The 25,943-nt window shown below is 63.6% G+C and overlaps 3 protein-coding genes and 1 long non-coding RNA gene across 11 annotated transcripts in view; 2 read left to right on the top strand and 2 right to left on the bottom strand.

Moving 5' to 3' along the window:
* The window catches only part of ARID3A (AT-rich interaction domain 3A), a 32,206-nt gene extending 24,932 nt beyond the window's left edge, over window positions 1–7,274 (bottom strand). Inside the window, exons 1-4 of one of the 6 annotated variants that reach the window (XM_040461905.1) lie at window positions 7,114–7,274; window positions 4,177–4,312; window positions 2,912–3,552; window positions 1,724–2,078 (exon numbers count right to left, since the gene is read on the bottom strand). In XM_040461905.1, the coding sequence (XP_040317839.1) occupies window positions 1,724–2,078; window positions 2,912–3,309 (753 nt within the window). In that variant the 5' untranslated portion in view covers window positions 3,310–3,552; window positions 4,177–4,312; window positions 7,114–7,274. Of the gene's footprint in view, window positions 1–1,723; window positions 2,079–2,911; window positions 3,553–3,678; window positions 3,998–4,176; window positions 4,313–6,813; window positions 6,902–6,955; window positions 7,043–7,113 lie in introns of those variants that run through there. The other 5 variants (XM_040461906.1, XM_040461908.1, XM_040461909.1 and 2 more) reach the window with 5 other exon arrangements.
* On the top strand, window positions 6,890–15,712 carry LOC121021502 (uncharacterized). 3 transcript variants are annotated; one of them, XR_005786560.1, is made up of 5 exons: window positions 6,890–7,002; window positions 10,231–10,636; window positions 11,986–12,661; window positions 12,861–13,662; window positions 15,606–15,712. It is a non-coding gene; the product is annotated as an uncharacterized LOC121021502 (long non-coding RNA). The 3 variants fall into 3 exon arrangements; XR_005786559.1 differs by having other exon boundaries at window positions 10,231–12,661; XR_005786562.1 differs by having other exon boundaries at window positions 6,891–7,002; window positions 10,231–12,661; window positions 13,496–13,662.
* KISS1R (KISS1 receptor) lies at window positions 13,471–17,273 on the bottom strand. The gene is made up of 5 exons (XM_040461910.1): window positions 16,777–17,273; window positions 15,673–15,797; window positions 15,153–15,288; window positions 14,611–14,843; window positions 13,471–14,296 (listed from the first exon to the last, which is right to left on the bottom strand). Exons 1-5 carry the CDS (start codon window positions 17,018–17,020, stop codon window positions 13,880–13,882), a joined length of 1,155 nt encoding a protein of 384 aa, XP_040317844.1. The 5' UTR covers window positions 17,021–17,273; the 3' UTR covers window positions 13,471–13,879.
* Window positions 17,274–19,702: 2,429 nt separating this feature from the next.
* Window positions 19,703–25,918, top strand: R3HDM4 (R3H domain containing 4). The gene is made up of 4 exons (XM_040461568.1): window positions 19,703–19,834; window positions 24,608–24,762; window positions 25,174–25,298; window positions 25,738–25,918. Exons 1-4 carry the CDS (start codon window positions 19,758–19,760, stop codon window positions 25,915–25,917), a joined length of 537 nt encoding a protein of 178 aa, XP_040317502.1. The 5' UTR covers window positions 19,703–19,757; the 3' UTR covers window position 25,918.
* The last annotated feature ends 25 nt before the right edge of the window (window positions 25,919–25,943 follow it).

The raw sequence follows: 25,943 nt of genomic DNA, 5'->3' as shown, positions 1-25,943 counted from the left end.
ACCCTCACAGCACAGTCCGAGAGGCTTCTCCCACCTGGCCCCCCACGTGTCCCCCCCCCGACCGCCTCAGCAGTTTCAGTGTTTCCTGGTATACGGACCTCCACACCACAGCACGGGGGCTCTGTCTGTAGGGGCTCAGTATGACCCTGACACTGACCACATGCACGTGGCTTGGGGTTCCCTGACCCCCTCTGGCTTCGGTTTCCCCACCCCTGGGCATCCCTGAAATATCACCATCATGTTCCAGACAAGTGCGGGTGGCTACCGTGGCCCTTTGTTCCTGACACGCCCGGGGGCTTTGGGGTCTGAGCCTGTGACCTGCCTCCAGTCAGTGTTGAGCCCCAGGGGCCGAGGCCACTGAGCAGGGGTGGGAGGTTAGGGGTCCTGTCAAACTCTGACCTCACAAGGACTGTGTGGCCTTGAGTCTCCCTTTGGGCCTGGCCATGACCCTATAATGCTGGGTGCATCTATCCAGCTCTCCAGCCCCCGAGCCTGGAGCTCTCTGTAAATATTCCGTGAACAAATAAATATAACTTGCCCACACTGTGCCCATTTGTGTTATTTTGGACCCAGAAGACGTTAAGAGCAACACTGTGGCTCAGTTTTCCCATCTGCAAAATGGGACAGGCAGGAACCCAGCCCGCTGGTGTCTCCTTCTGAAGGGGAGAGACACTGAGGCAGGGAGCAGGCTTGCGTCCACACGCAGGGGTGGAGCCTCCAGCAGGAAGGGGGTGTGGGGGGCACCGTCCCCCCTCTACACCCCTCCCCCCCTCATAGCTCCTGGCCTGTCCCCCTCAGCACGTGTCCGAGCTCAGGTCCTCTACTTTACGGGTCCTGTCTCTGCCTGAGGCAGGTCTCGGAGGACTGCAGGATGCACACCGCTCTTCCCCAAGAGAGGCTGGAGCCCATGCCCTTGTCCCCGGAGGCCAGTTCCTGGTCCATTCCTCCAGAGCTCCGCCAAGAGGGGCCCACAGCCAATTCTGGGAGGCCACTCGTAGCCACCTCCCAGCTCTCACACGCTGGCCTGTCCAGTGGAGCCCTCCGAGGCTCAGGCCCTGGGCCGGGGAACGCCAGGTCCCCCGCCGGCCACTCCTGGAGGTCGGGGCAGGGCCCAGCTGGCCAAGGACTGGAATGTGAGCCCGGCCGGACGCCATCTGGTTTCCATCTGCCCAGCCCAGCTCGGCCCAACTTCAAAGGGTCCCCCGCCCGGCCACTTCCTCTGCCCCGGCCGCCCGCAGGGAAGGCACCAGGACGGCCCTGCTTCCTCCCCGCCCCTCTGTAGCCCCAGGGAGCCGCTCTGCAGTCCACAGCGACGTGGCCACCCCCGGCTCAACCAACGGCTGTGGCCTCGACACGCCAGACTCCACGCTGACCGGCAAGGCCTCCGGCCCGTATGCCCCAGCCCCCACCTCTCTGCCCACACGTCCACCCGCTGGGCCTCACCCCGAACGCACAACCCAGGCCAAGCCCGGTCGGGTCGCGTGGCCTCTGCCTGGGCCCCTTTCCTTGCTGTCTCTCTGCGGGTCCTCCTGGTACACACTCCGTGCCCGAGCAGCCCCCACGCTTCTCTCTCCTGGCTTTGCTCCCTCCCCCACATCCGCGCATTCCACGGCCGGCCGGTCCCACCCACGGGCCCCCATCTCGGCCTGGCCTTCCGCAGGGCTCCCAGCGTGCAGCTGGGTGCCGCCCGCCCCGAGGCCCCCCGTCACGACGCGCAGCCCACCTGCTTGAACTGCTCCTCGTACGTCCAGTCCCCGTGGTCCGGCGGCTGCAGCTGGGGCGCCACGTGGGCGGCCCCTCCAGCGTGGGCCAGGCCGGCCCCTGGGCGCTCCTGGCTGCCCAGCACCCGGGGCCCACCGTCACCCCGGAAAGCCTGGGACGGCGGGGCCCTGCGGGGGATGAGAGCCGCGGGACCCAGGCCGGAAGAGCCCGGGGGCCCCAGCCCCTCCTCGTCCTCGTACTCCGCCTCCTCGTCCTCGTCCTCCTCCTCGTCCTCCTCCTCCTCGTCCTCCTCCTCGTCCAGCTCTTCCTCCAGCTCCTCCTCCTCCTCCTCCTCCTCCTCCTCCCACTTTGGCTTCCTGGGGCAGGCAGAGGGCACAGGTCAGGGGAGATGGCGCCAGCTCACTGCAGCCCCAGGGCAGGGTCTGCTCCTCGCCAGAGCCTCGATTTCCCTCTCTCTGCACAGAAGAGCGGCCGCCGCCCCATTGCAGGTGCTGGGAGGGGCGTGGGCCATAGTCTACGCTGTCTTGTTTCCCGCGGGCACAGAGCCCCACCTGCTAACCCCTCCTGCACTCGCTGCACAGGCTTCCTTGGCGGGCCTGGAGGATCGCCCAGCCAGTTCCTGCCGCAGGGCCTTTGCTCAGGCTGTTCCTTCTGCCAGGCATGCTGTTCCCAGCCCCAGACGCCTCTCCCCGCCCCCATCCTTCGTCTTCTCGGCACTCCTCATCACAACCCACAATCACCCTGTTTCTCTGCTCGTTCAATGTATTCCCAGAAGGGTCCCGCCGGGGCCCTGCCAGCACTCAGCTCGGGGCCTGCGCGCGATCCAGGCGGAACGCACCAGCGGGCCAGCCAGCACCCGTTCTGTGCAGGTTCCCCCCGGGGCCACTGAACCTGCTGTAGCCTCGCCCGGCACGGGGCTCCTGGCCACACGTGGTCAGTGCCCTTAGATCAAGATGGCATAAAGCTACAAACTCAGGGCCCCCGCCATTTGAACGGTGGCTCCTATCCTGGTTGGTACGTGTCCACCGTCCTCCGGAAGGTTCTAAGGGACAGCACGGATCTCAGCAGTCAGCAGGACAGCGTCTGGTCCTGCCCGCACAGCTGTGTCCCCAGGGCCCAGAGCTGCCTGGTACGCATCGAACGCTCACCCACCGCTTGCTCGCGGCTAGCCCGCGGACCCCCGACTCACAGGTCGCCGTCGGAGCCCGCGTCCTCCAAGTGCTCATCACCTTCGGCACGTCCTGGTGCCTCCCGGCCTCGGCCCGGGGCTGCAGGTGAGCATGGCGCCCCTTCCCGGGCCGTGTCCTCGTCCTCCAGGCCGGGGGGCCCGTCCTCAGAGCCGCCGGGGCTGGGCGGGTGTCCGAGGCCCGCAGCAGCGGCCCGCATGGCGGCCAGCGCGGCCATCTGGGCCCGCTGCATCCGGGCCTTCTCTGGCTCTCTGTCCTCGTCCGGGGCAGCCCTGGCCCGGGCCGGGGGGCCGGCAGGCAGCTCGGGCGGCAGGGGCGGTGGGGGCTGCCGGGCCTCCAGCTCCTGGCGTGCCCGCTGCTGCCGCTGCAGGAGTGTCTCCATCACCGCCTGCAGCTTCATGGCCCTGCGGGCCGGGCCGCCCCGGGCACCAGACGTGGGCGGCAGGGGCGGCCCCTGCGGGGAGGGGGCCTGGCCGCACTGCAGTGTGGGGGCCTCAGGGGAGCCGGGACAGTGCAGGGTGGCGGGGGGTGGGGGCGGGGGCCGCCGTGCTCAGGCTGAGGGCATGCCAGCGGTGCCTCCTTCTCACGCCAGGCACCGGGCAACGGCGGCTGGTGTCTGGCTCATTCACGGGTTTGCAGAGACCTGGGGGCAGCAGGAGAGACCGTCAGACCACGCTGCAGGGCTCCTCGGCCACATCCTCCCGATTGAGGTCAGACCGCAAAGGCCTCTGGGAAAATCTCTCCCAACCATTCCCATCAGGGTGCAGACCTGGAAGCCTCCCTGGAGGTGGTAGATGGTGCTCTCCCCATCCGCCCCCCCTCTGTCTGCCCTCCGGGAGGCTGGGAAGCGGGGTCACCCTGCACCGAACTCCTGAGGGTCTGAAGGTGGCCCCCACCAGTCTGGGCCACAAAGAAACATGCGGTTCCTGACCCCACCTCCTGGGGAAGACCTTGGATTATTGCTTCATAAACACAGCAGGGGGACGGGGCATTCCCGGCCTCCGATTGGCCACAGCCAGCTACCAGGCACCAGAGTCCAGATGGGTTCCGGGTTCTGGTTCCGAGCTCCAGGTGCTGCTTGGACCCCTGCTGGTGCAGCCCCCTCCCCTCAGGCCAACCAAGACTGTGGCTGGCCCAGACCGAGGGCTTCCTGTATACAGGTCCTGCGATCACCCTCCTCACTCACGCTCCCATCCCATTCCTCAGCCTTGACCTCTCTAGGCCTCAGTTTCCCCATCTGCAAGATGGGTGTCCTGACAGCGCCCACCTCTGTGCTCAAGCAGGGACGAAGCAAGTTTGTGACGGTAAAGGCAGGCACACGGCAGGCACCATGTCGTGTTAGGGAAGGAGGCGCTGGATGGTCCCCATGTTACGGATGAGAAAAACTGAGGCCAGGAGATGCCCTGTTGGAGGACACACAGCACGTTCCCGGCAAGGCTGGGATTTGAACCAGGATCTGAGTGACATCAGAGCCTCCCTCACCACCCCACGTGATCTCTGCAGGGGAGTCCTCCTGCCCTTTCGGACCCCAAATGGGGCCAACGCCCCCAGAAGGCAAGGAGCTGCGCCCCAGCCTGGGGTCTCCTCAAACCACCACCGACCCTAATTGCCAAGGTCTCAGGCAGGGACACCCGGAACCTGGCATTGCTAGGCCTCACCAAACAGAAGGACGCAGGTCCCACCCCAGCTCCCCCCACCCCCAAGCCCAGGCCACACCCCCACCCGCCCAGACCGCCAGTAAAACAAACCGGGCAGAAGCCAACAGGCCCAGTAGTGACAACACAGACGGCACATCATGGGGAAGGGGGACGGGAGATGGGGGGAGGGGACAGGAGACTGCCCCTAACCCGGCAAATGAACCCCCAAGCCACTCCGGGGGGGGCAGACAGGGACCCATACACAGCAGGGGCCGGAGGGCAGAGGCTCCTGGTCGCTAGCTAGCTCACACCCATTCCCCAGGCTGGCCACCTTCCCAACTCCCATAGTGACCTGCTAATCCGAGCCTGAAGCCACTCAGGGGAGTCTTGCAGTATAGACCCCCCCTCAACACACCCAGTCAGGGGAGGGGCCCTGCAGAGCCACAGGGACCCAGTGGCCCTCTGCTTTCTCCCCAGACCCCCTGCTGCTTCCATCTGGATAGGTGAAAGGGCGGGGGGGGGGGATCGGTGGGTGACCCCTGTGGGAAATGGGAGAGGGTCATGTCCCCAAAGGACCTTGGTAGCCAGTAGGGACGGGGTCTCAGGGCACAAAGACCCTCTCAGAGGCCACAGTGCGAGAGGGTGACCAGTACAGTGTCCTTAGGGGCAGCAAAGTAGCACCCAGCCCCCCACTCTCCACCCCTCCCAGGACTGGTGGTCACCCCCCCACCAGCCCTAAGAAGTGCTGAGGGGACATTTCACGCCCAGTGTCTAGTCTGGTCCACTACCCCTCCCCCACATTTGACAACTTCAAGACAAGCCCCCCCTCCCTACGGAAACGCTCCAGGCAACACCCCCCTCCTCTTTGGGGGGCAGAAGGAAGAGACCAGAGGAAGCCACTCCCCCCCCCAGGCTCCCCCCCCCAGGCCTGCTGGGTTTAATGACCCTTCCGGGTCGCCCAGTGGGGGAGGGGAGCAGGGCAGGCCTCCACGTTGGGGTTGGTGGAGGGGGCAGGTGGGAACCCCAGAGCTCCCCTGGGCCTTGCCTGGGGCCCCCATGGCCGCCATTAACCCTAAGCTGGCGACGCCCACCCCCTCCAGACCCCTCCCCCAAGAGCCCTTTGTCCTCGGCCCCTACCCCCCACTTTATGACAACCTTAAGGGAGAGGCATTCCCAGGCAAGGACCAGGCAGGGGTGGGGGTGTGCTGGGTGGTCGCTGGAACCTGACTAGGGGGCCAGAGGGATCCTGGGCCACACCCTCCCCCCAATGCCTCCCGGAGAGAGAGGTCACCCGCTTGGGCCGGGGCCTTGCAAAACACGGTTATTTAAAGAGTTGTGCAAGGCTGGGGCCCGCGGGTGGCGAAAGGGGCCCCTCACTCCACGAAAGGAAGAGGGGGTGGGGTGGGGCAGAAAGCTGGGGAGGGGGCTAGGAGAGTCGGGAGTGGGGCGGCCCGGAGGAAGTGAGAAAAGAAAAACCGAAGAAAGAGAAGAAATAAGACGACAAAAACCCCAGTCCGGATTTCAAAGGCTTCTTGGAAAGCGACCGATTTGCATGGGGGGGGGGGCAACCCCTCCGGCCCGGGCGACTAAAAACGGAAGATTATTGACAAATCCGCCGCCTGGGGTCGGACGCCGAACGTTGGAGTTGACAAACGCGCGCTCCCCGCGCTTCCTGCGCCCGCTTTTGTGTCTGGGGGGCACTGACCGAGGCGGGGGGGCTTTTCCCGGGGATCCCCGCCAGAGCGCTGGCTGCCCGGCCGAACCCACGCCCGGGCGCGGGCATGGGGGGGGGTCCTCCTCCAGGGGTCCCTTTCAGCTCCGGAGCCGACACTTTATAAGTAAGCCCTCCAAGCTGGCGAGGGTCGCTAGGGAACTGCCCTCCCCACCCGGCGTTCCCACTCCGCTCGGGAGTCGGCAATAAAGCACCCGATTCCGGGGAGAAAAAAAAAATGAGATAAGAACCGGGAGCGCAGCCCCCCGCGCGCGCCTAGAGACCATTTCCTTCCGCCGGGGGGGTGGGGGGCGGCGCTCACTCGAGACCCCCGACGGCCCTAGCGCAATGTGGTGGGGGGGGGGTGAGGTCTCCGTGGGGGGTCGCGGAGAAAACCACCCCAACTCGGACCCACCGGAGTCGCCTTCCCGGTCCCGGGCCCCCACCCTTGTGCCTGCCCAACTTTGGAGACCCCCCTCACTGGCTTCCCGGGCGCACTGCGCCCACCCGGGACCGGAACCCGCAACTTAAAAGGCCAGCCTCCCCCCCGCCTCACCGCGCAGGGCCCGCTCGGGGGGCGCATGCCCTGCGCCTGGCGTCCGGCCCTGCCCCGGCCGCGCCTGGCCTCCGGCCCGGGCCGCGAGCTGCGCGCTGCTGGCTCCCGGCCGCCGCCGGGTTTGTGCCGCGCGCCGACTCACCGAGCCGCCCGCCGAGTCCGCGTCTACACCCCCATCCGACCCGATTGGTAAGAGTCTCCCCGCGCGCGGCCTCCCCCGCCCCTCCCCTCCCCCCGCCGGCGCGCTCACCGCCCCGCAGACAAATCACCGGGTGACAAATCGCTCTCAGATGCAAATACCTCGCCGGTGATTCAGCGCTGCGGCCCGGGACGCGGGGAGGGGTCTCGTGAGGCCCCCTCCCCCTTCCCGGACGCCCCCTCGACCCCCGCGCTCGGTCCGAGGACGCACCGCCAGCCCAGGAGTGTTGGGGAGGGGGAGAGAGTGGCCAGAAATTTTCAGGTCACGGCCCCTTTAAATGATAATAAATAATAAAAGGGAAGGGGAACAGCTTCGCGGGAGGCCCCGCCCCCTGCTTAGGGACGGTGGGCAAAGTGCGCGCCGCGGCTCCGAGCGCACAGGACGCCGAGGGCGCGGGAGGGACTGGGAGCATCCGAGGGGGAGGGGGGGGCTTTAGAGCTCCGTCAGGGCGGGCTGGAGGGACCTGAGCCGGGTCGGGGACCCCTTCACCAGCTCTCCCGGCATCTAGGACGGGCCTGCCCTTCCGGGCTCGGAGTTTCACTCCTGTCCCACAGCCCAGCGACCTGGCGCTAGAGACTTCGCCCCTCCCCCCCCACCCCACCCCCAACAGAGCCTCTGTTGCCACATCTGTAAAATGGGGATTAAAGACCCGGTGATGACTGGAGCTACAAGGAAGAGAAATGAGAGCAGGCCGGGGGCTAAGGGAGGAGGCCAGGACCCTCGTCGGGGGTGCTGCAGGGTGGGGAGAGGCCTAGGAGAGGGAAAGCTGCCGCCGGGGGCGGGGGGGGGGGGGCAGCGCTGCTTGGACACAAGCGTGGGGGTGGGGGAGTGCGTGCTGGTCCTCGAGAAGACTCCTTGTGAAATCGTGACGACCCCTGCCCCCGACTGTCAGTCACCCTCTAGGAGAGACAAGATAATCTCCTTGGTAATAATAACTTGATAATAATTTTCATATTCTGAGCCTCCCCTTGCCCGCCATGTGCTCTATGCATGTTCACATCTCTGTGTAGGAGAGACTCTTAATGTCCCCATTTCAAAGAGAGCGACGCCGAGGCACAGAGTAGGGCACCTCGAAGGTGGGGATGTGGATGTGGGCTCTGCTGGGAGGTCTGAGGTCCAGGGGCCACCCTTGGGACTAATTGCAGGGGCCCGGCTGCAGCCCAGATGTGAACCAAGTGGGAGCACGGGTGGGCAGTTGGCCTGGGGGCCACTTGTCCACGGTCCTACCGGGTGGAGCTTGGGCCCCTGGTTTTCAGTGTTGGTTTCATGTAGCCTAAGGCTCACGATTCTGACATCTTTTCAGGACATCAAGCCTCCAGTGCAAAGTGCAGGTTTCCTGCTTCAGGTGGGGGTGGGGGGTGGGATTCCCAAGCCCAGGGGATGAGTGCCTGGAGGCTGCCCCCACCCCAGGGCTGGAGTCCTGCACGCGGCTTTCAGGAACCCAGCCCTCGAGCCCCAGGGCCTCCTGTAGCCTAATGGCAGCAGGTGGTGAGAGGCCTCCACCTTTAGGCTATTAAACACCCCGTCCCAGCTGCCTGCTCATCCACACCCCCCTCCAGTGGGAGGGGCAGAGACATCTGCCCAAAGAGGGGAAGTTTGGAGAGACCCAGGTGAGCTGGGGAGGAAAGCCGCCATAAGGGTCCAGGCACCCCCCCCCCCCACCAGGAGCCACTTCTCCCAAGTGCAGGAAAGCCTGTTCCCCATCATAGAGCCAAGGACATCAGAAGGCACTCCCTGCCCCACCCAGGTTAGATTCGTGAGCCTCTCTGCCTCCGTCTTCCCCTGTAAAAGGAGCCCATGTTTTGTTTGTTTTTTATACTTTTTTTTTTAGAGAGGGAGCGCACGTGTACACAGAGGGGCAGAGAGAGAGAACGAGAATCTTAAGCAGGCTCCACGCTCAGTGGGGAGCCCAACGCAGGGCTGGATCCCATGGCCTCCGCATCATGTAGGACCACAACTTGAGCCAAAATCGAGAGTCCGGACGTTCGAAGGCTGAGCCACCCAGGCACCCCCAAATGAGTCCACGTTAATTCATTCCTTGTATACTCGTTTTGAGGGTTCCATTTCCTTCTGCTCAAAAGGAGGGGCACGGCGGGGTACTCTCAAGGGCGGGGGGGGGGGGTGCTGCCCTTCCCCCATTTCCCTGGGGAAAGTTGTCCATACATAGCGACTTCCCCAGAGGTGCCCAGTCCTAGAGGGTGAGGGGCTGCAGGATTCCCAGCTGCCTCCAGTGAGGCCATCCTATTTTTAGCCCAGGGAGGGAGCTGGGAATTGATTCGCAGACTTGCTGGCTCCACTGGGAGTGGGCAGCAGGCCCTGGTTCCACCTCGGTCCTCCTGGTCCTGCTATGTGATTTCCAGTTGGTGCTGACCCTTCTTTGGTCTCTGTTTTGCAAGCTGGGAAATGGGTACAGAGACCCAAGTCCGATAAGGTTTCCTGTCCAGACCATGTTGCAAGGCCCCTGCGGGTTTGGGACACCCCCCCCCCGGGGGAAAAAGTAGCCAGCTCCCCACTCAGGGGTGGGGGAGGGTGGGGGAAGCACCCTCTTAAAAATTCACCCAGATCAAAAAAGAAAGGCGGTGGAGGGCGCCTGGGTGGCTCAGTTGGTGAAACATCAACTTTGGCTCCGGTCATGGTCTCGCCTTTGTGAGTTCGAGCCCCACGTCGGGCTCTGTGCTGACAGCTTAGAGCCTGGAGCCTGCTTCGGATTCTGTGTCTCCCTCTCTCTCTGCCCCTGCCCCGCTCATGCTCTGTCTCTCTCTGTCTCTCAAAAATAAATGTACAAAAAAGATTGAAAAAATAGTTTTAAAAAAAATTCACCCAGATCCCAAACAGTCCACCTCCCCATGTTTTTCCTCCTCAAACATGTTCCCACATCTGGGCCTTTGCACTGGCCAGTCCTTCTGTGTGGCGTCCCCTTTCTAGGTCACCCCATGGCCCGTGCCCTCTCCTGCTTCACACTGGAGCCTCTGCTCCTCAGAGGGTCCCTCCCTGACCTCTCAGGGTCAGGCATGACCCCATCATGTCACCCTGTTTTGTCTTCATCCAGGTGCTTCTGTTTTTGAAACGTCCGGTATTCACTTCCGGTATTCATTTGACCCACTCTTCCTTGCTTGAAGCAGGGTTTCCAGGCCTGAGGCTGTGCCTGGCACATAGTAGTTGCTCAATAAATGTTGGTTGAATGAATGAATTCGTGTGTTCCCTCCCTCATCCCACAGGATTTTTGGCGTCTGTCTATACAGAGGTGGAGGGGAACAATTCGCCGTCTTGATTTCCAAAACAAACAAGCCCGGACAGGGGTGCTGGGCCCCGTGGAAACGACTCAACCCTGTTTTCCGTCACTTGCACCTGGCTCCCGGGTTGCCCTGGCCCTGCAAGCCGGGGTCCACGAAAATGCGATTTTAACAACTTTTAAAATAAGAGAAAAAGCAAATGTACCAATGACGGATGTATATTAATGAATCCATCCTAAATTATATTAGGTTTTATAAAAACAGTAAAATATCACGTTTAATATTTTCTCATGGACAAGACCCAGGAGACGAAAGTGCCTGCGACCCAGGAAGTTCATGATGCGGCTCGCTTGACCCATTCCGCATCGGGGAGACGCTCGGCCGGGGTCTGGTATGGGGTTCGCATGAGCGACCGCCCCTTAGTGCTGGCGGCTCCTTTGTGGGGGGTCGAGCCGGGAACCTCGGTGGGGTGCGCGCCCCACCTGCCGGGCACCGACGGGACTGCAGTCAGGGGCGGGGCCGGCGCCTGAGGCCGCCAGGTGGCGCCGTGTCCCCTGAAAACGACTTTCCCGGGTCAGACGGGGAAACTGAGGCCCGCGGAGGTATTTTCTCCCCTGTGGCTCCTTCTGAATGTTCTACGGTAGAATTGCCAAACAAATACCGGATTCGCGGTTAAATTTTAAGTGTATCCTAAGTTTTGCACAGGACCTACTTATACTAAAAAGTTTTTCATTGTTTATCGGAAATTGAAATTAGCCCCTTGCCCTACCCCAGACCCCCAGGGTTTATCCCCATCAGGTGACCCTGGGGCCCATCCCACCCGCTCTCTCGGATGGGCTGTGCTGGCATATGCCTGGTCCTGGCAGCTCGAAAGGCAAGACCCGTGGTAGTAATGATATAATAAACTGGAAAAGTCTCCACCTACCTTGGACCGTGTCCCTCTCTGCTTAGGAGCCTCCATGGTTCCCATCACCCTCAGGAAAGATCTGGCTATTCCTGCAGCTGGCAATCTTCCCACTGCACTCTCCTCTGGCCCCGCAGGCCTTCTAGCTCTTTCTCACCAGATGTTTCCTGCCCCAGGGCCTTTACACTGTCTGTGCTCCCCATCTGTTGTGCTCTTCCCCCACCTCCGAGCTGCGTTCACATTTCCCAGACTTGCCTGCTCCAGGAAGCCTTCCCGGACTCACCCCCACCAAGGTCAGGCTCCCAGTGACCCACGAGGGGCACACATGTCTTTCTCATGACCCTTTCTGCTGCTCTAACTCTGCATCTCTCCAGGTAGTCTGCCCCTTCCGTCCAAGACCAGGCAGGGACTGTGTACAGGAAGCCCCTCCTCACTGCCGTGGCCCGACCCCCAGCGCAGAGCCTGGCACACGGGAGGGGCTCCGAAAACGAGGTCCAGCTAAATGGGCCCCCAAACGACTCCTCTTCCTAGACCTCCCTTTCAGCCCTTCAACTTTGTGTGTTTTCCTGAGATAATCGTGAATCCTGACGCAGAACTTCGCCAGGCTTCCCCCGACAGTGACATTTTGTAACACTGCACTACGGTATCACAACCAGGATTTTGACGCTGATGCGATCCGCCCACCTTCTTTGGATTTCCCCGTTTTGTGGGACAGGACTGTGCCATCACGAGGGTCCCTCCTGCTGCCCCCCCCCCCATCTCGCTCACCGGCCCTACCGCCCTCACCCCGGCAACCACCGGTCTCTTCTCCATCCCCATAACGCTCTCTCCTCCAGGTGCTGTTAGAACCACACGTGTCGTGTAACCTTGGGGGTTGCCTGATTTTCCCCGCGTGATTCTGGGAGATGCGTCCGAGGGGCCGCGTGTCTGCCCCGCGCCCACAACTGTCTGCTGCTGAGTTGTGTCCCATGGTGTGGGTGGGCGAGTGTGCTCGCCCACACGCGTGTCGTGGACGCCCGAGTTACCGCGTGTCGGCTGCCGCAGGTGAGCTAAGTGTGTGGGTTTTCTGTCCCGGAGCTTTTATTTCTCTGACATGAATACCCCAGAGCCCCCTTCACCTTCTTTTTTTTTTTTTAAAAAACCGGTTTTCCTGCAGAAACTGTGCCACTCCCTCTGCACACACTTTCTCTCTTAACCCCCACAACACACTTGGTCATTCATCCCGCAAATGTCTAATCAGCCCGACCATGTGCTGGGCGCTGGGGATACGTGGGGGACCGCGTGAGACAGGCAGCCAGCAGGTACAACACAGGGACATCAGAACCGTGATGGGGGCAGCGCTGGGCGCAGAGAGCTCCAGGAAGGCTTCCCGGAGGAGGAGGAGGAGGAGGAGCCAGCTGAACTGAGATTTGATGGATGAGTGAGGCACAGCTGGCACGACAGCCAGACCTGCATGTGCAAAGGCCCAGAGGCCAGAGGGATGGCAGCAGTTCAAGCAGCTGCAGAGAGAGGGTGACTTTGGAGGGCAGGGAGTGGGCGGGGGCGGCAGGGCCTGTGGGCAAAGGGGACAATTCCACCCTCTTGTCCTGCCCGGTCTGGAGGCTGGTGTTGAAGACAAAAACAAGCCAGCTTCAGGCCAATGTCGAAACGGCCCTGTGTTTTGGCCTCTTGGTCTCACATTAACATCGCTGCCAATTTGGATTACTTGCAGGGCCGTGCTGTTTCCAGATAAGTTGGGAGCCCTGGAGCCCTCCCAGAGATGGGCGGGGGTCCTGCGGGAGTGACTAAGCCTCAGCCGGCTGGGCTGTTGGGGGAAGGCTGAACTAATCCTGCGCAGGCAGCCCCACCCAGGCGACATCTGGGCGGGGCGGGGCTCTGACGGCTGGCAGCAATCCGGGTGCAAACAGCGGTGTGGGGCTTCTGAGCCGGGGCCTCCAGGCTCTTCCTGGAACCTGCGCCAAAGGATGAGCCTGACTTTCCGGGAGCACCATGCGGCCATGCGGGGAGGACGCCCAACACCCACACGGGCGGGGGGGGGGGCCCCGCCACTGCTCCGCCACTAGGCCTGCCAGGAAGGCCTTCTGGGGCCTTCCAGGTCCGGCCGCCAGGTGCGCCGGTCCAGCCCAGCCGAGCCCGGTTACTCGGCCGACCCGGGAGTGAGAATCGGCGGCTCTTCTGTCTCCCTCCGCTGTGGGGCGCTTTCTCTAGGAGCTGTCCGTCCGAGCGTCCGGCGAGCGGCTCTGTGCGCGTGCTCCAGGGAGCACCTGTGCACTCCGTGACACCCGCCCTTTCCCCAGCCGGGACGCTGGACACTCACCGGGTAGCAGTAACACTACTTGACTTCAGCACTTTAAAAATCGCACGCTGTTCACATGTCCGTATTTCTGAAAACGGGACGAAGCTTATAACGTTACGATCGCAAGGCAGTGTGCGAAAGACGTCCGTCGGTGCTTTGGGGGAACGTTCCAGAGAGTGCCAGTATCAAAGTGTCTTCAATTTCAGGAAATACAGAAGTAATTAGGATATCAGTGGGAGCAGACATCACAGCAAATTCGTACCGAGGGGACACGGGTGGGGGGGGGCCCCCAGGTTTTCACTATGATTATCTTGCACAGAAACCGAGATCTTAATAAGCACGTACGAGCGGCTGCTGTTCAAACGCGGCACCTGTCCCACAGGGGCCCAGCTCTCTCCCCGCAGAATCCGCCCGGACTGGAGCAGGACGCTCCCTCAGGACACCCGCACTCTCCCGGGCTTCGGGGGCCCGGCGGTGGCCGGGGGGCCGGCCAGGCGGCGCAGCTCCGTCGGGGGGGCGGCGGGGGCGGGCAGCCCGGAACCCCGGGGCTGGCGGGGCCGCCGCGGGGCGCAGGGGCAGACCCGGCGGAAGGCCTGCCGGAAGTGGGAGCCCAGGAACGCGTAGAGCAGCGGGTTCAGCGCCGAGTTGCCGTAGGACATGCAGTGCGCCCAGATCTTGAGCGCGTAGGCGGTGTAGCTGCGCGGGTGCCAGGCGCCCGCCGGGCCCAGCGCCTGCAGCACCAGGAACAGCTGGATGGGGCCCCAGCAGGCGGCGAAGAGCAGGACCACCGCGGCCACCAGCCGCGAGACCTTGGCCCGCACGGCGCCGGCCCGCTCTGCCAGCAGCCGGCCCTGCGGGGTGGAGGGGTGGTGAGGAAAGGCTGCGGGCTGGCCGGGGCCACCCCGCAGAGCCCCCCTCCGTGGTCGCTCACTCTTCAAGTAAGCTCCGGGGCCCAGCGTGGGGCCTGAACTCGCGACCCCCTGAGCAAAAGCGCCTGCTCTACTCGCTGAGCCGGCCGGGAGCCCCCAGAGCTACCCTTCTTGAACCTGGCAGGTCCCCCCGCCCACTTCGCTGCCCCCCCCCCCCCCCCCCCACCCCCGGTTCCTCCAGACGCGCGTCCGCCACACCGTGCCTCCACCCAGCCAGCCAGCCGGCGGCCGCTCACCTGCAGGGCGCCGTCGGCGGCCGCGGGGCTCACGGCGGTGCGGCCCAGGTGGCGCAGCATGGCCCCGTAGCAGGCACAGGTGGCGACCAGCGGCAGCAGGTAGAGCGCCAACAGGTTGTAGAGCGCGAAGGCGCGCTCCAGGGCCCGGCTGGGGAAGACCTCGCTGCAGTAGGTGCGGGGCCCGGGCGAGAGGCGGTGCAGGGCGAGCACCGGCGCGGACACGGTGGCCGAGCCTGCGCCACACGACAGGGTGAAGACCCTGCCCCGGGGACGAGGGACGCCAGGAGGCCAGGACCCCTACCCTCAGGGGCCCCCTGGGGCAGCGTCACTGGGCGCGCCTCGTAGGCGCGCGTCGTCCGGGGTCCGCGCCTTCGGCGGCTCTTCGGAGGGAGGGCCCATTTCCCAGATGTACGCACGGCCGGAGCCCAGTGAGGGGCGGTTGGCGGGGCGGGGGGGTGGGGGTGGGGGCGCCCAGGGCACGAAGGCTTGTCGTCTCCCCCACCCCCCCGCCTCGCCCCGTGCGGCGCTCGCGCTGCACTCACCCACCCAGATGCCGAGGCTGACCGCCAGAGCCAGGCGGGGTGTGCGGCGGCGCAGGGCGCGCAGTGGGAACACGGTCACGTACCAGCGGTCCACGCTCATGGCCGTCAGGGTGGCGCACGTGGCCTGCACCGAGACCTGGGGGAGGGGGCGAGAGCGGGCGTTTCGTCCCGTGTGCGGTGTGGGGCCTGCCCCGTCTGCGCCCACCTCGCGGGTGCCCCCACAGGTCCAAACACCCGGGCACAAACGGGACATGTCGCGGGAGGGCCTCCAGGGGCAGAGAGGGGGATCCCAGTGCGGGTTTGACCGGGCCGCTGGGGGTCCGCTGAGATGGGCAGAGGCACAGCCATCCTAGGAAGGCGGGACAGGCGCGCGAGAAGGCGCCGGCCCACCTCCGCAACCCCGGTCCCTAACTGTATCTCTGCCTTTTACGCGGTCCCCTTTCCTGTCCCCAGGCCCAGGCTCCACCTCCTCCTCGGCCCCGCCCCTGGGCTCCGCGGGCCCCTTCCCCAGCCCGCGCACCTGCTGCATGTAGTTGACGAACTTGCACATGAAGTCGCCCAGCACCCAGGCGGGCAGCGGGTAGAGCAGGGCCGTGAAGGGCACGCAGCACAACAGGAAGGTCACGTCCGTGGCCGCCAAGTTGGCTGCAGGAGGGAACACGCGGGGGCCTCAGCCACCCAACAGCCCGGCCCAGCCCCCACCCTTTCCTTGCCTTTCTCCGAGTAACCCGAGTAACCCGCAAGACCGCCTGGAAGATCCCCCGGCGTCCTTCGGCAGAGAAATTGGGGCGCCCTCCAGTCCCCCATTCGTAGACGTCAAACATCCCCTCAGTACGGGTTTCGTGGCCATTTGAGCGACAGGCCGTTTGCGCCCTGCGCGTCCCCGTCCGGACTGGAGAGCCGGGGCGCGCCCCCGTCCGGTCTGGAGAGCCGGGGCGCGCCCCCGTCGAGGCTGGCAGAGCCGGGGGTTGCGCTCCCGTGGAGGCTGGGAGAGCCGGGCGCACCCCCTGTCCGGGCCGGGAGAGCCGGGGTTGCGTCCCCGTCGGGGCTGGGGAGAGCCGGGGCGCACCCCTGTGCGGACCGGAAGAGCCGGGGTTGCGCCCTCCCGTCGCAGCTGGGAGAGCCGCGCACGCCCCCGTCGGCTCTGAGTCTGCCTCCCGGTCTGCAAGCTGGAGACAGTGGCGCTGCCCAGCAGCCACCACAGAATAGAAGGAAAAGGAGCACTCACCTGAGCCACGTCGGTCGGCCCATCATACAAATGTGTAAACCGAGCCTTTCATTGGCGCAGGGGTCGCAAACCGGGATCCCCGCGGGCCTAGCAGCCCCTCTCCCTACTTGCATTCATAGGACACCGTGTCACAAGAACCACGTTTTAACCAGACACCTTCCTCAGGGCCAGGCCAAGCGCTCCACCAGGCACTGTCCAGACTCCAGAGTTCTCGAGCTCTAGCCCAAGAGTCAGGGACAGTAGGGACGGGACCTGCTCCCTGCACGGGGCGGGGGCGGGGGCGGGGGGGGGGGGGGGGGGGGGGGGGGTGCCGTCTGGGAGAGCGCAGCGCGCTAGGAGGCCCCTGGGGCCAATCTGGGGACCCCCGGAGTGGCCGGCAGGTGCCCGGGCGCTCACCTATGTAAAAGTTGGTCACCGTCCGCATCTGCCTGTGGCGGCAAATGACGAAAATGACAAGCGAGTTCCCTGCCAGCCCGAGCAGCATCAGCGCCACGAAGGAAACCGGCACAAGCCAGGCGTCCACCGGCCGCGGCACGGGGGCCCGGCCGTCCGAGGCGTCGGCGCCACAGCCCGGGCAGACCGTCGCGTTGGCCGGCGCCCACCAGGACGCGTTGGGCGCGGACGTGGCCGCGGCGCGCATGGCTTCGCCGCCCTCTTCCCCCTGGCCGCCCGCCGGATTGCGCCCAGGCGGCGACCTTCGTCCTCGCTGCCTGCTGGGGACAGGCTGCCTGCCCGCGGAGCCTGGGAAGGGTCTCGGCTGCAGGCCACCAGACCCGGAGGGCGACTCCGCCGGGCAGGGCGGCTTCTCTGCTGCCGACGCAGCCGCGGCCACTTTATACCCTGCGCGCCCCCCCCCCCGTCCCCGCCCCCCGCCTCTCCCGCAGCCGCTGGCCACTCCTTCACCTGCCCGTGCGCCCTCCACTCACGTGCACAGCCACCTTCTCCCCCTTTCGCTCTCCGTGCATAGTCTGGCCCCGGAGCCCCGGAGGGGACAGGCTGCAGGTGGGGCTCGCGGGACCAGGGGAGAGGGGAGGGGGGAGGCTGTGTGGAGGCTGCTGTGGACCCTAGAGGGCGGGCCTAAGCAGGGGGTTGAGACTCAGAGGACAGGCAAGCGGCAGGGACAAAACAGAGACCAGAGAAGGCGCCCTGTTAGCCTTCCGCGTGGCTGGGGCTCCGGGTGGGTGGGCCCTGGCTGGCAGGGAGGCCAGCCCCCATCAGGGGCACTGGAGAGCCATGGAAGGCTCAGAGCAGGGCAGGTCCGCCGGGGAACTGGCAGTTAGAAGACACCCGTTCTTTTTCATATATATTTTTTTAACGTTCATTACTTTTGAGAGAGAGAGACAGAGGGACAGAGCACAAGCGGGGGGGGGGGGGTGGGACACACAGAGAGGGAGACAGAGAATCCGAAGCAGGCTCCAGGCTCTGAGCTGTCAGCGCAGAGCCCAAGGTGGGCACAAGATCATGGCCTGAGCCAGAACCAGACGCTAACCAACTGAGCCACCGGGCGCCCCTGGAAGATACCTGTTCTTGAAGTACGCAGCCTGCGGGGACTCCTTGGCTGTGGATGGGGGTGTGGCCCCCTGCCTGACTGGCTGCCCCTATTGGACGCTCGCACTGGGGGCGTGGGCACCTGTGCCGCTGGGGGTAGGAACCAGGTGGAGGGCAGTTTGCAAGGACACGTGTACCCCACGTACCCCAGATACTTTTTCTGTCCACCCGCTTTCCATCTTGAGGACGATTCGATTCTGGACAACGGCTTAAACAATCAGAAAAGGAAGAGAAACTTCTTTGAGCTGGGGGCTGTGGGGAGGGCAGCGGCAGCTCCTGGGGCGGCCGAGGGTCCAGGCGGGTGTCAGGAGGGTACCAACCCAGGTTCCCCAGAGAGGCGACCCCAGGATGGGGGGGAGGCCCGGTCGCATGCTCTAGAACTAGCACATTTATTGGGCAGTTAGTTCTCGGGGGCAGGAGCAGGAACCAATCCCCGCCCCCCAGAACCAGCGGGAACCAACCCCCCCAGGACCCCCTGCTGGCCGCTCCCCCCCCCCACCCAGGCGCCTTCTCTCTGGAGTTATATCACCTTTGATTCATTTGGCTCTTTTCACATTTATCCGTATGATGCCATATAGTACGCGCTTTGGGGACTCTTTTAGCAGCCCCTCCTCCGTACCCTGTGTGTTTGTTAAAGTGATCCGGTCATTCTCCGGCACAATTTCCAACAGGCTGTCTGCGGCCGCTGTCTCCCTGTGGCGTCTCTTCACGTGGTCCTGGTTTCCACTTTTCTTGTAGACTGAAGGGTGTATTCCAGCCAGATTCCACAGGTTCGATTCTCTGCTCCCAACCCTCCCACAGCTCCCCGTTGCCAGACCCGCCATCACAGGACCGCAGGGCTCACGGGTCCACCCTCGGCCCTGTGCCTCCTTCCCCCTCATGCTCACTCATCACCCTGCTCTGGTCACTCTGGATACCTCAGGGCCTTTGCACTGGCTGTCCTCTCTGCCTGACACACTCTTCTCACTTTGCAGCCTGCCAGTCCCTCTCTCTCAGAGAACTCCTCTTTCCTGCCCCACTCCCAGGGGAAAGGGTCTGTCCTGGCCACTGCCACACCCCAGAGCCCATCACTGGGCCTGCTCACAGTGGACATTGGTTAAATGAACAAATCCTCAGGGGTGAAAGGGGGTGGGAACTGATGTTGCCCTATGTAAAAAAAAAAAAAAATTGTTTTATTAAAAATTTTTTTTAATTATTATGCTTATTTATTTTGAGAGGGAGACAGAGTGTGAGTGGGGGAGGAGCAGAGAGAGAGAAAGATACAGAATCTGAAGCAGCTCCAGGCTCGGAGCTGTCAGCACAGAGTCCCAACAGGGCTCGAACCCACTGACCGCCCAAGCCCAAGTCAGAGCTTAATCGACTGAGCCACCTAGGCGCCCCCCCCCCCCCCCTTTTAACGTCTATTTTCAGAGATGAGTAAAGGAGTCAGGGCTCCAGGGGCCGCACTGAAACAGGACTGGGAGAGTCTGGTGGACTCGGGGCTGGGGGCCGGGGTGGGGGCGCGGCTTGGGTCATTTCATCTGTCTCCTGCCTCTGAAATGGATGCCCCCCCTCTCTCCTAGCTCCCCAGGCCTCGGTTTCCCCGACCAGCCCCTGGAGGCTGGGTGCCCCGCCCACCGGCCTCCAGGCTTCGGGGGCGGGGATCTCGCTACCCGCCGCCTCGGTCTCCCCGTCTGTGCCCCGGGATCTGGCTGGCCCTGCGGCCTCGGTCCCCGCCCCGCGCGTCCAGCCTCCAGGCCCCGCCCCGGCCCGCCTCTGGGCGCCCGTCACTTCCTGCTCGGCCCGAGAAGGCCCTGCCGGGCGGCGGCGGCGGCAGCAGCGTCCGAGCCATGGTCGCGCTGGAGAACCCGGAGGGCGGCTCGGAGGCGGCGGCGGTGGGAAGCGCCCCCGGCGGGCGGCGGACGCTGTGAGCGCGGCGGGGCGGGCGGGGCACGCCCTCCAGGACTCCGGGGCCCCTCCCCTCTCCCCCCTCCCCCCTCTCCCCTCTCCCCTCGGGTCCGGCTGCAGCCCCAGGCCCGCCCCGCCCCTTTTCCTTGGGGGTGCCCCGGACGGTGGTGGGGGTGGGAGGAGGGGGCTTTGTCGCCCCCCAGGGGGATCCCACCCCCGACCGGCCCGCGCGTCTGCTGGGCGGGGGGAGGCACCCGGTTCGTGCGTTGGCGTGCCCCCGGGGCCCAGAAGTGCCCCCTCAGCCCCGCGCCCGCGTATTGTCTCGCTTTGGGGGTGTCGTGCGCCTGGCCGCCCGCTCGGGTGAGGTGGCGAGGTGGTGTCGCTGCGCGCCGCGTCCCCCGAGTCCGTTTTGGTGTTGCGGGAGCTAACGCACGAGCCGCTGTCCCCCCACGCGGGGTCTGCACCCCACAGCCAGTCCTGTGCGCGCCCCATGGGGTTTTCCAGCCCCCACCCCCCGAGGACACAGGGCTCTTTGTTCGTGTCTGAGTACTTAACGGGGGGGGGGGGGTGCTTCAACACCGGGTCAGCTGGAGCGGGAGGGGGCGGGGCCGCCGCTGCAGGTAGGACCCCAGAGGGGCCGGGCACACTTCCGCGGAAGCGGGGTGTTTATGCCGAAAACCGCGCTGTCGCCCCCTGGTCCGGGGGGGGGGGGCGGGGAGCGAGGAATCGGCTGCCTCGTCGTCCGTCGGTGTGCCGGTCACTCCAGCTTCTGTGCCTCAGTTTCTCCATCTGTACAACGAGATAGACCAGCGGCCTCTTCTCGCAGTGCCTGGGACGAGGTGGGGGGTGTCAGGGACCCTGCGCTCAGAGGTGCCCCGCAAAAGGACGCGCGCATTCTGTGTTGTCCCAAGCGTCTCATTCTGTTTCGTTGCCGCTGTGCTGTTACGATTTCCGCCCGGTACCTGCCCGGAGGCCACGTGGGTCTCCACAGACGTGGGACTTCCCTTCTTTGAAGGGGCCTTAAGCACCCAGAGCGGGTATTAACTTGCCAGGTGGGTGCCACCGCGGCACCCCGTGTCCCCCGGGGTGTGGCCGCTGCTGGGGGCCGCGGGGCCCCGCCCCAGCCTGAGTCACCTCCGCTCGGAGCCCTCCCCCCTTGGTTTCCTGCTTCAGGAAGTAGGTTCCTCTCTTGCTTGTTCCTGGGGGAGGGGGACCGGTGCCAGAGAAGGTACCCTGGAGCCCAACAGAGCAGGTGGCAAGAGGCCCCCTTTCAGAACCCGCGGGGAACAGAACTGGGGGAGACAAAGGAGGCTGTTCTCCCCAGACCCAAGCTGACATAGCAGCTGTTTCTACCTGGGGCCTGTCCACCCTCACTGGACAGGCACCTTGAGGACACGGACATTTCCTGAGGCCTGTCAGGTCCAGGGAGCCTAAGGCACCCCGTCTGCGTTGCCGGTTTCCCCATCCGTGAAGCGGTCTCTGTGGGCAGGTGCCCGGGCCACAGCAGGGGCGGGGCTGACCCCATCCCGTCTGCAAGCGTGTAGTTCGGGAAAGGAGGGTTGAATAGTAAATGGAGGAGTAGACCAGCTGGTTCTGGGCAGCAACAGGTGAGGCGGGGTAATGGGGCTGGTCGGGCTGTCCAGGAGCACGGCGGTTTCTCCCAGGAGGTGGCATTTGAGCCAACGGCAGACTGTGCCAAGAAAGGTACTTCCGGCAGAAGGCTGAGCAAAGGCCCTGAGGTAGACTGTTCCTGGGGGCTTTGGGGCACGGTGAAGGCAGCAGAGGATGGGGTGAGGCACTGATTTTTGATGTGTGGGTGTGTTTTACACAACCTTTGTGCTGCCACACGTCCCTCTCCCGTCAGCCTTCGTTACAGACCCGATTTGCTGGGCACTCGTGGGTTGCCATCTCTGTCCTGCCCGCTTCTGCTGTCCTCTCTTCCTCGAGTGGGGACCAGGCCCGGTCGTTGGCCCTGGAGACCACACATTTCTTGCCTCCTGCTGGAATTTGGTTGAGGTCAGCAAGCTTGAGTTGGTGGTGGGACTCGATTTCCAGTGCTCGGCTCAGCGCAGGAGGCCCACGAGAGGGTGGCGAGCCCTCCAGAAGCCTATGGGGCCGGACGCAGGCCCCTGTGGTCCCGGTGCAGGGCAGGGCAGGGCTTCCGGTGCCAGGTCAAGATGGAGCTGGGCCTTGCGCTCAGGGTTCTGGGGAGCCATGCATGGTGGTGGAGCAAGGGAGGGCCCCGTTGGGTCTCAACCAGGTGTGGGGGGTGGTCTGAGGGGCCCAGAGGGAAGCAGGAGGCTGAATCGTTCAAGGGGGTGTTGCTGTTCCGACCGGGTTCAAATCCTGGCTCTGCCACTCTCAAGAGGTGATGGGGAAGCCCCATTTCCCCGAGCCCCAGGTCCTGAGGACTCAGCCCTGCTCTGACATCTCCTGATAACCACCCCCCGCGCCGGATGCGGACTCTGTTATCAGCCCCACCAGGCTGCCTTTCTGGATGCTGTCCAGCTGCCAAGGTGGAGACATAGGCATTGGAGCCCGGGGAGAGCTACGGTGAACTGGGGCTTGGGGTGGGCCTCAGGGGGGCAGCCCTCAGTTTGGATCCAGCCTCACAGTCACTGGCTCTGTGCTGACTTGATTTACCTCTCCCCGTGCCGGCCGGCCGCCTTCCTCGCGACTGTGGGATCTTAAGATAATGACTTTGTGTCTCAGTTGCTAATTTAATGGGCCTCAACATAGTATCACCAGCCTCCTGCATGATAGTGATGGTGAAAATGAGTATTCACAGCAGTGTGGCAGAGGGGGTGAGCTCCCCATGACAGGAGGAAACCAAGCAAGTTGCAGCTGGGTTGATGTCTGCCCTGGCCCCTTGTGGCCCTGACTGTCCCCTTTCAGACTCACAGAGGCCGTTTTTTTTGTTTTTGTTTTTTTCTTTTTTTTTTTAATGTAAGCCCCAACACAGGGCTTGAACTCATAACCCAGAGATCAGGGCCTGAGCTGAGATCAAGAGTCAGACGCTTAACCAACTGAGCCACCCAGGCGCCCCACACAGAGGCCATTCTTGTCCTAACTTGGCAGAGAGTGAGCTGAGGCTCCCGGTTCCACCGTGAAGCATCCTAGCTAGGATTTGAACTCGGGGCTGAGATTCCAGGACCCGAACCGTACCTCTGCCGTGTGCTCCTGTTGATGGGTACTAGTGCGTGTGTGAGTTTATTCGTCAGACAGCAGCATGGATTTTGCCAGAAACTGTTACCCGGGGAGCCCGTGCTGCTTACCTGCTCCACTGTGACCTCATGCCGTGCTGAGTCTCATCAGCCTGTTTGCTTTTTGATCAACATGTAATGGCCATTCTACAGAGGACAGATGCTTAAGGCTGGGGACGCTTTACATATGTATAGACCCCACGGAGCACTCGCTTCATTCCTAACCCCTACAAGGTCTCTGCCACAGTCCTGGAGTTTCACGGTTTTTTAGAGCCTACTGGTGGCTTGGAAGGAAGAGGCCACACTTCTGGTTTTAATTTGTGTCCTGGGAACTTTGGGTACCAGAAAGTTTGGGGGGCATTTTGGACTCGGAGTCCTACTCAGTCTTGGAATTGTGGGATTTTTTTGAGAACCGATGCGGCAGTCGGTTTTCGGACCACCTGCTGGGTGCCAGGCTTGGTGGGTGAGTGTCTGCGTGGGGACTTCGGTGGACGAGGCTGGCAGTCTACGGTGGTCAGGAAAACAAAGCAGTGACATATTACATAAAGGAGCCGTGGTCTCCCTGACAGGTTAGAACAGAACCAAAGGAGATGTTCAAAGGAGTGAGCCATTCAGACGCAGGGGGAGCGTGCACCGGGCAGGGGGTACAGGCCAGCGGGTGGGACGGCGTGTGGCATTGCTGGAGGGGCGGTGAGGAGACCCTGTGGCTGGAGCAGACGGAGGGAGAGGGAGTTAGGACACGGGAGGGGCCATCCTGGCGCCCAGACCCTCTGAGGGTCAGGATCCACCATTGCCCCTGCAGTGTGAGGGTTTTGTGGCCCAGTGGGGACCATCCCCCCTGTGGTCTGGGGGTCGTCAGGGGCTGACCTGGAAGCCCGGAACCTGCCAGGATGTTTCCATCCAGCACTCCGTCCCGGCCCCGTGTCGTGTCTGCAGCTGGCCTGTGGGTCCCCAGTGGGACGCCTGGCCATGCGGCTAATTCATCTACACATTAATGCATTTGCTTGGAGGACAGCAGATTAGTTCCAAGGGGGGCACATTTCGGGGGGACTCCAGGGACAGAAGGCAGATAGACTTGGCCGTCACCTTCAGCTTTCGGGGGATGTTTCTCGGTGTCTCTGCTGCTGACATGGGGGTTGCTCCATTAAATCAAGTCTTTTGATGGGGTGCCCGGCTGGGAGCCCCACATTGGGTACAGAGATTGCTTAAATAAATAAACTTTTAAAAAGTCTCAAAAAAAAAAATAATAATAAGGCCTCTTGAGAAACTCCAAGAGGAGGGCAGTGTTCAAACCTGGAGACTCTGGGTCCCACTAGCTTGCGGTAAGATCCGGAAGCCTGGGAACTTTTCTTGGCCACCCACCCAAGGTGTGAATGCAGGCCAGTGTCTGCTCCTCTCCGAGCCCCGGTTTACTAATCTGCCATCACGACTGTACGGGCCTCCTGGGTGATGTGACCGTGAAACAAACGGCAATTTTAAGGGTCTAGGGCTCCCGTTGCTGAGGGAAACCAAGCGGCAGTGGCCATGGTGGGGGTCCTGGCCTGTGTTGGCCCTGAGGCCTGCCTCCCCACCCCAACCCCGGCCCACAGGCCCCTTCCGGGCTGCCTGCCCGCTCTAGCTGGCTCCCAGGTGAAGAGGCTGTCAGCATCCAAGCGGAAGCAACACTTCATCAACCAGGCCGTGCGGAACTCAGACCTCGTGCCCAAGGCCAAGGGGCGGAAGAGCCTTCAGCGTCTAGAGAACAGTGAGCGGGGGGCTGGGGGCACCTCCTGGGGGGGTTCCTGGGGCCCAGATGAGAACTGTGTGTCTGTCGGTATCACCTGGTGCTTTTACCCTGAGTCTGACCCTGCACTGGCAATGCTGGCAGTGGGCTATACGGAGCTCTGGGCGTTGGAGCTCAGGTTTTGAAAGATGTATATAGGAGTTCAACGAGCCCGGGAGAAGGAGGAGTTCTGGAGGTGGAGGCTAGATGGTTTCTGCGCCTTCTGGGAAAGCCGGGTGGAGCACGGGGGTGGGGAGACCAGTGTGAGCCAGAGCGTAAAGGCCCTACATACCTACAGAAGCCAGGGGAGGAAACATGGTCCTTGGGTTTCTAAGGAGACTGGGGGGCCCCAAATGCCACCCCCCAGCCCAGAGACCATCTGTTTCCATCTAGCCCAGTACCTCCTAACGCTGCTGGAGACAGACGGGGGCACAGCTGGTCTGGACGATGGGGACCTGGCCCCCCCCGCAGCACCCGGCATCTTCGCAGAGGCCTGCAGCAATGAGACCTACGTGGAGGTGGGGCCCCCGTGCCCTGGTCACTGCCTCCCTCTGCTCCGGCCACGCGGGCCTCCTCTCTGTTCTCGCTTCCGCTGCCGCACGCGGCCTATGCTGGTCCCTCGGTCAGGAGCACCCATCTGCACCCATGCCCCTCTGGTTCCTCTATGCCCACCCTCTCTGTTTCCCTGGGGATCCCCAGACAAAGCCAGAACTCCCACGTACCCCAGAAGTTTCCGGCATTCCCGATTCATCTGCCCCTCATTGGGAATGAAGGACTCCACCGAGGGCACATTTGGTCCATACCAATCCCTGCCGGAGGAGCGGTCTGCGGGTACCCTGTAGCCGGCAAACGTGTCTACAAGGGGTATTTCCGCACACTTTGTGGCCCTCTGTGTGCATTGGCCATATGGAGAACCCGGGGCTGAGGACGCCTGGGTCCAGCGCGCCTCTCTTCTAGGTCTGGAATGACTTCATGAACCGCTCTGGGGAGGAGCAGGAACGGGTTCTCCGCTACCTGGAGGATGAGGGCAAGAGCAAGGCACGGAGGAGGGGGCCCGGCCGCGGGGAGGATCGAAGGAGAGGTGCGGGCCTGGACGGGAGGTTGGGGGGACCAGAGGTACGGAGGGTGTACGCCTAGCTGATCCTGTGTGGGCGGGCCAGGGA

The sequence above is a fragment of the Herpailurus yagouaroundi genome, unplaced genomic scaffold (assembly GCF_014898765.1).
Source record: "Herpailurus yagouaroundi ecotype Mexico unplaced genomic scaffold, PumYag 295, whole genome shotgun sequence".
In the NCBI taxonomy this organism is placed as follows: domain Eukaryota; kingdom Metazoa; phylum Chordata; class Mammalia; order Carnivora; family Felidae; genus Herpailurus; species Herpailurus yagouaroundi.
This window is presented reverse-complemented; position numbering and strand designations above follow the sequence as displayed.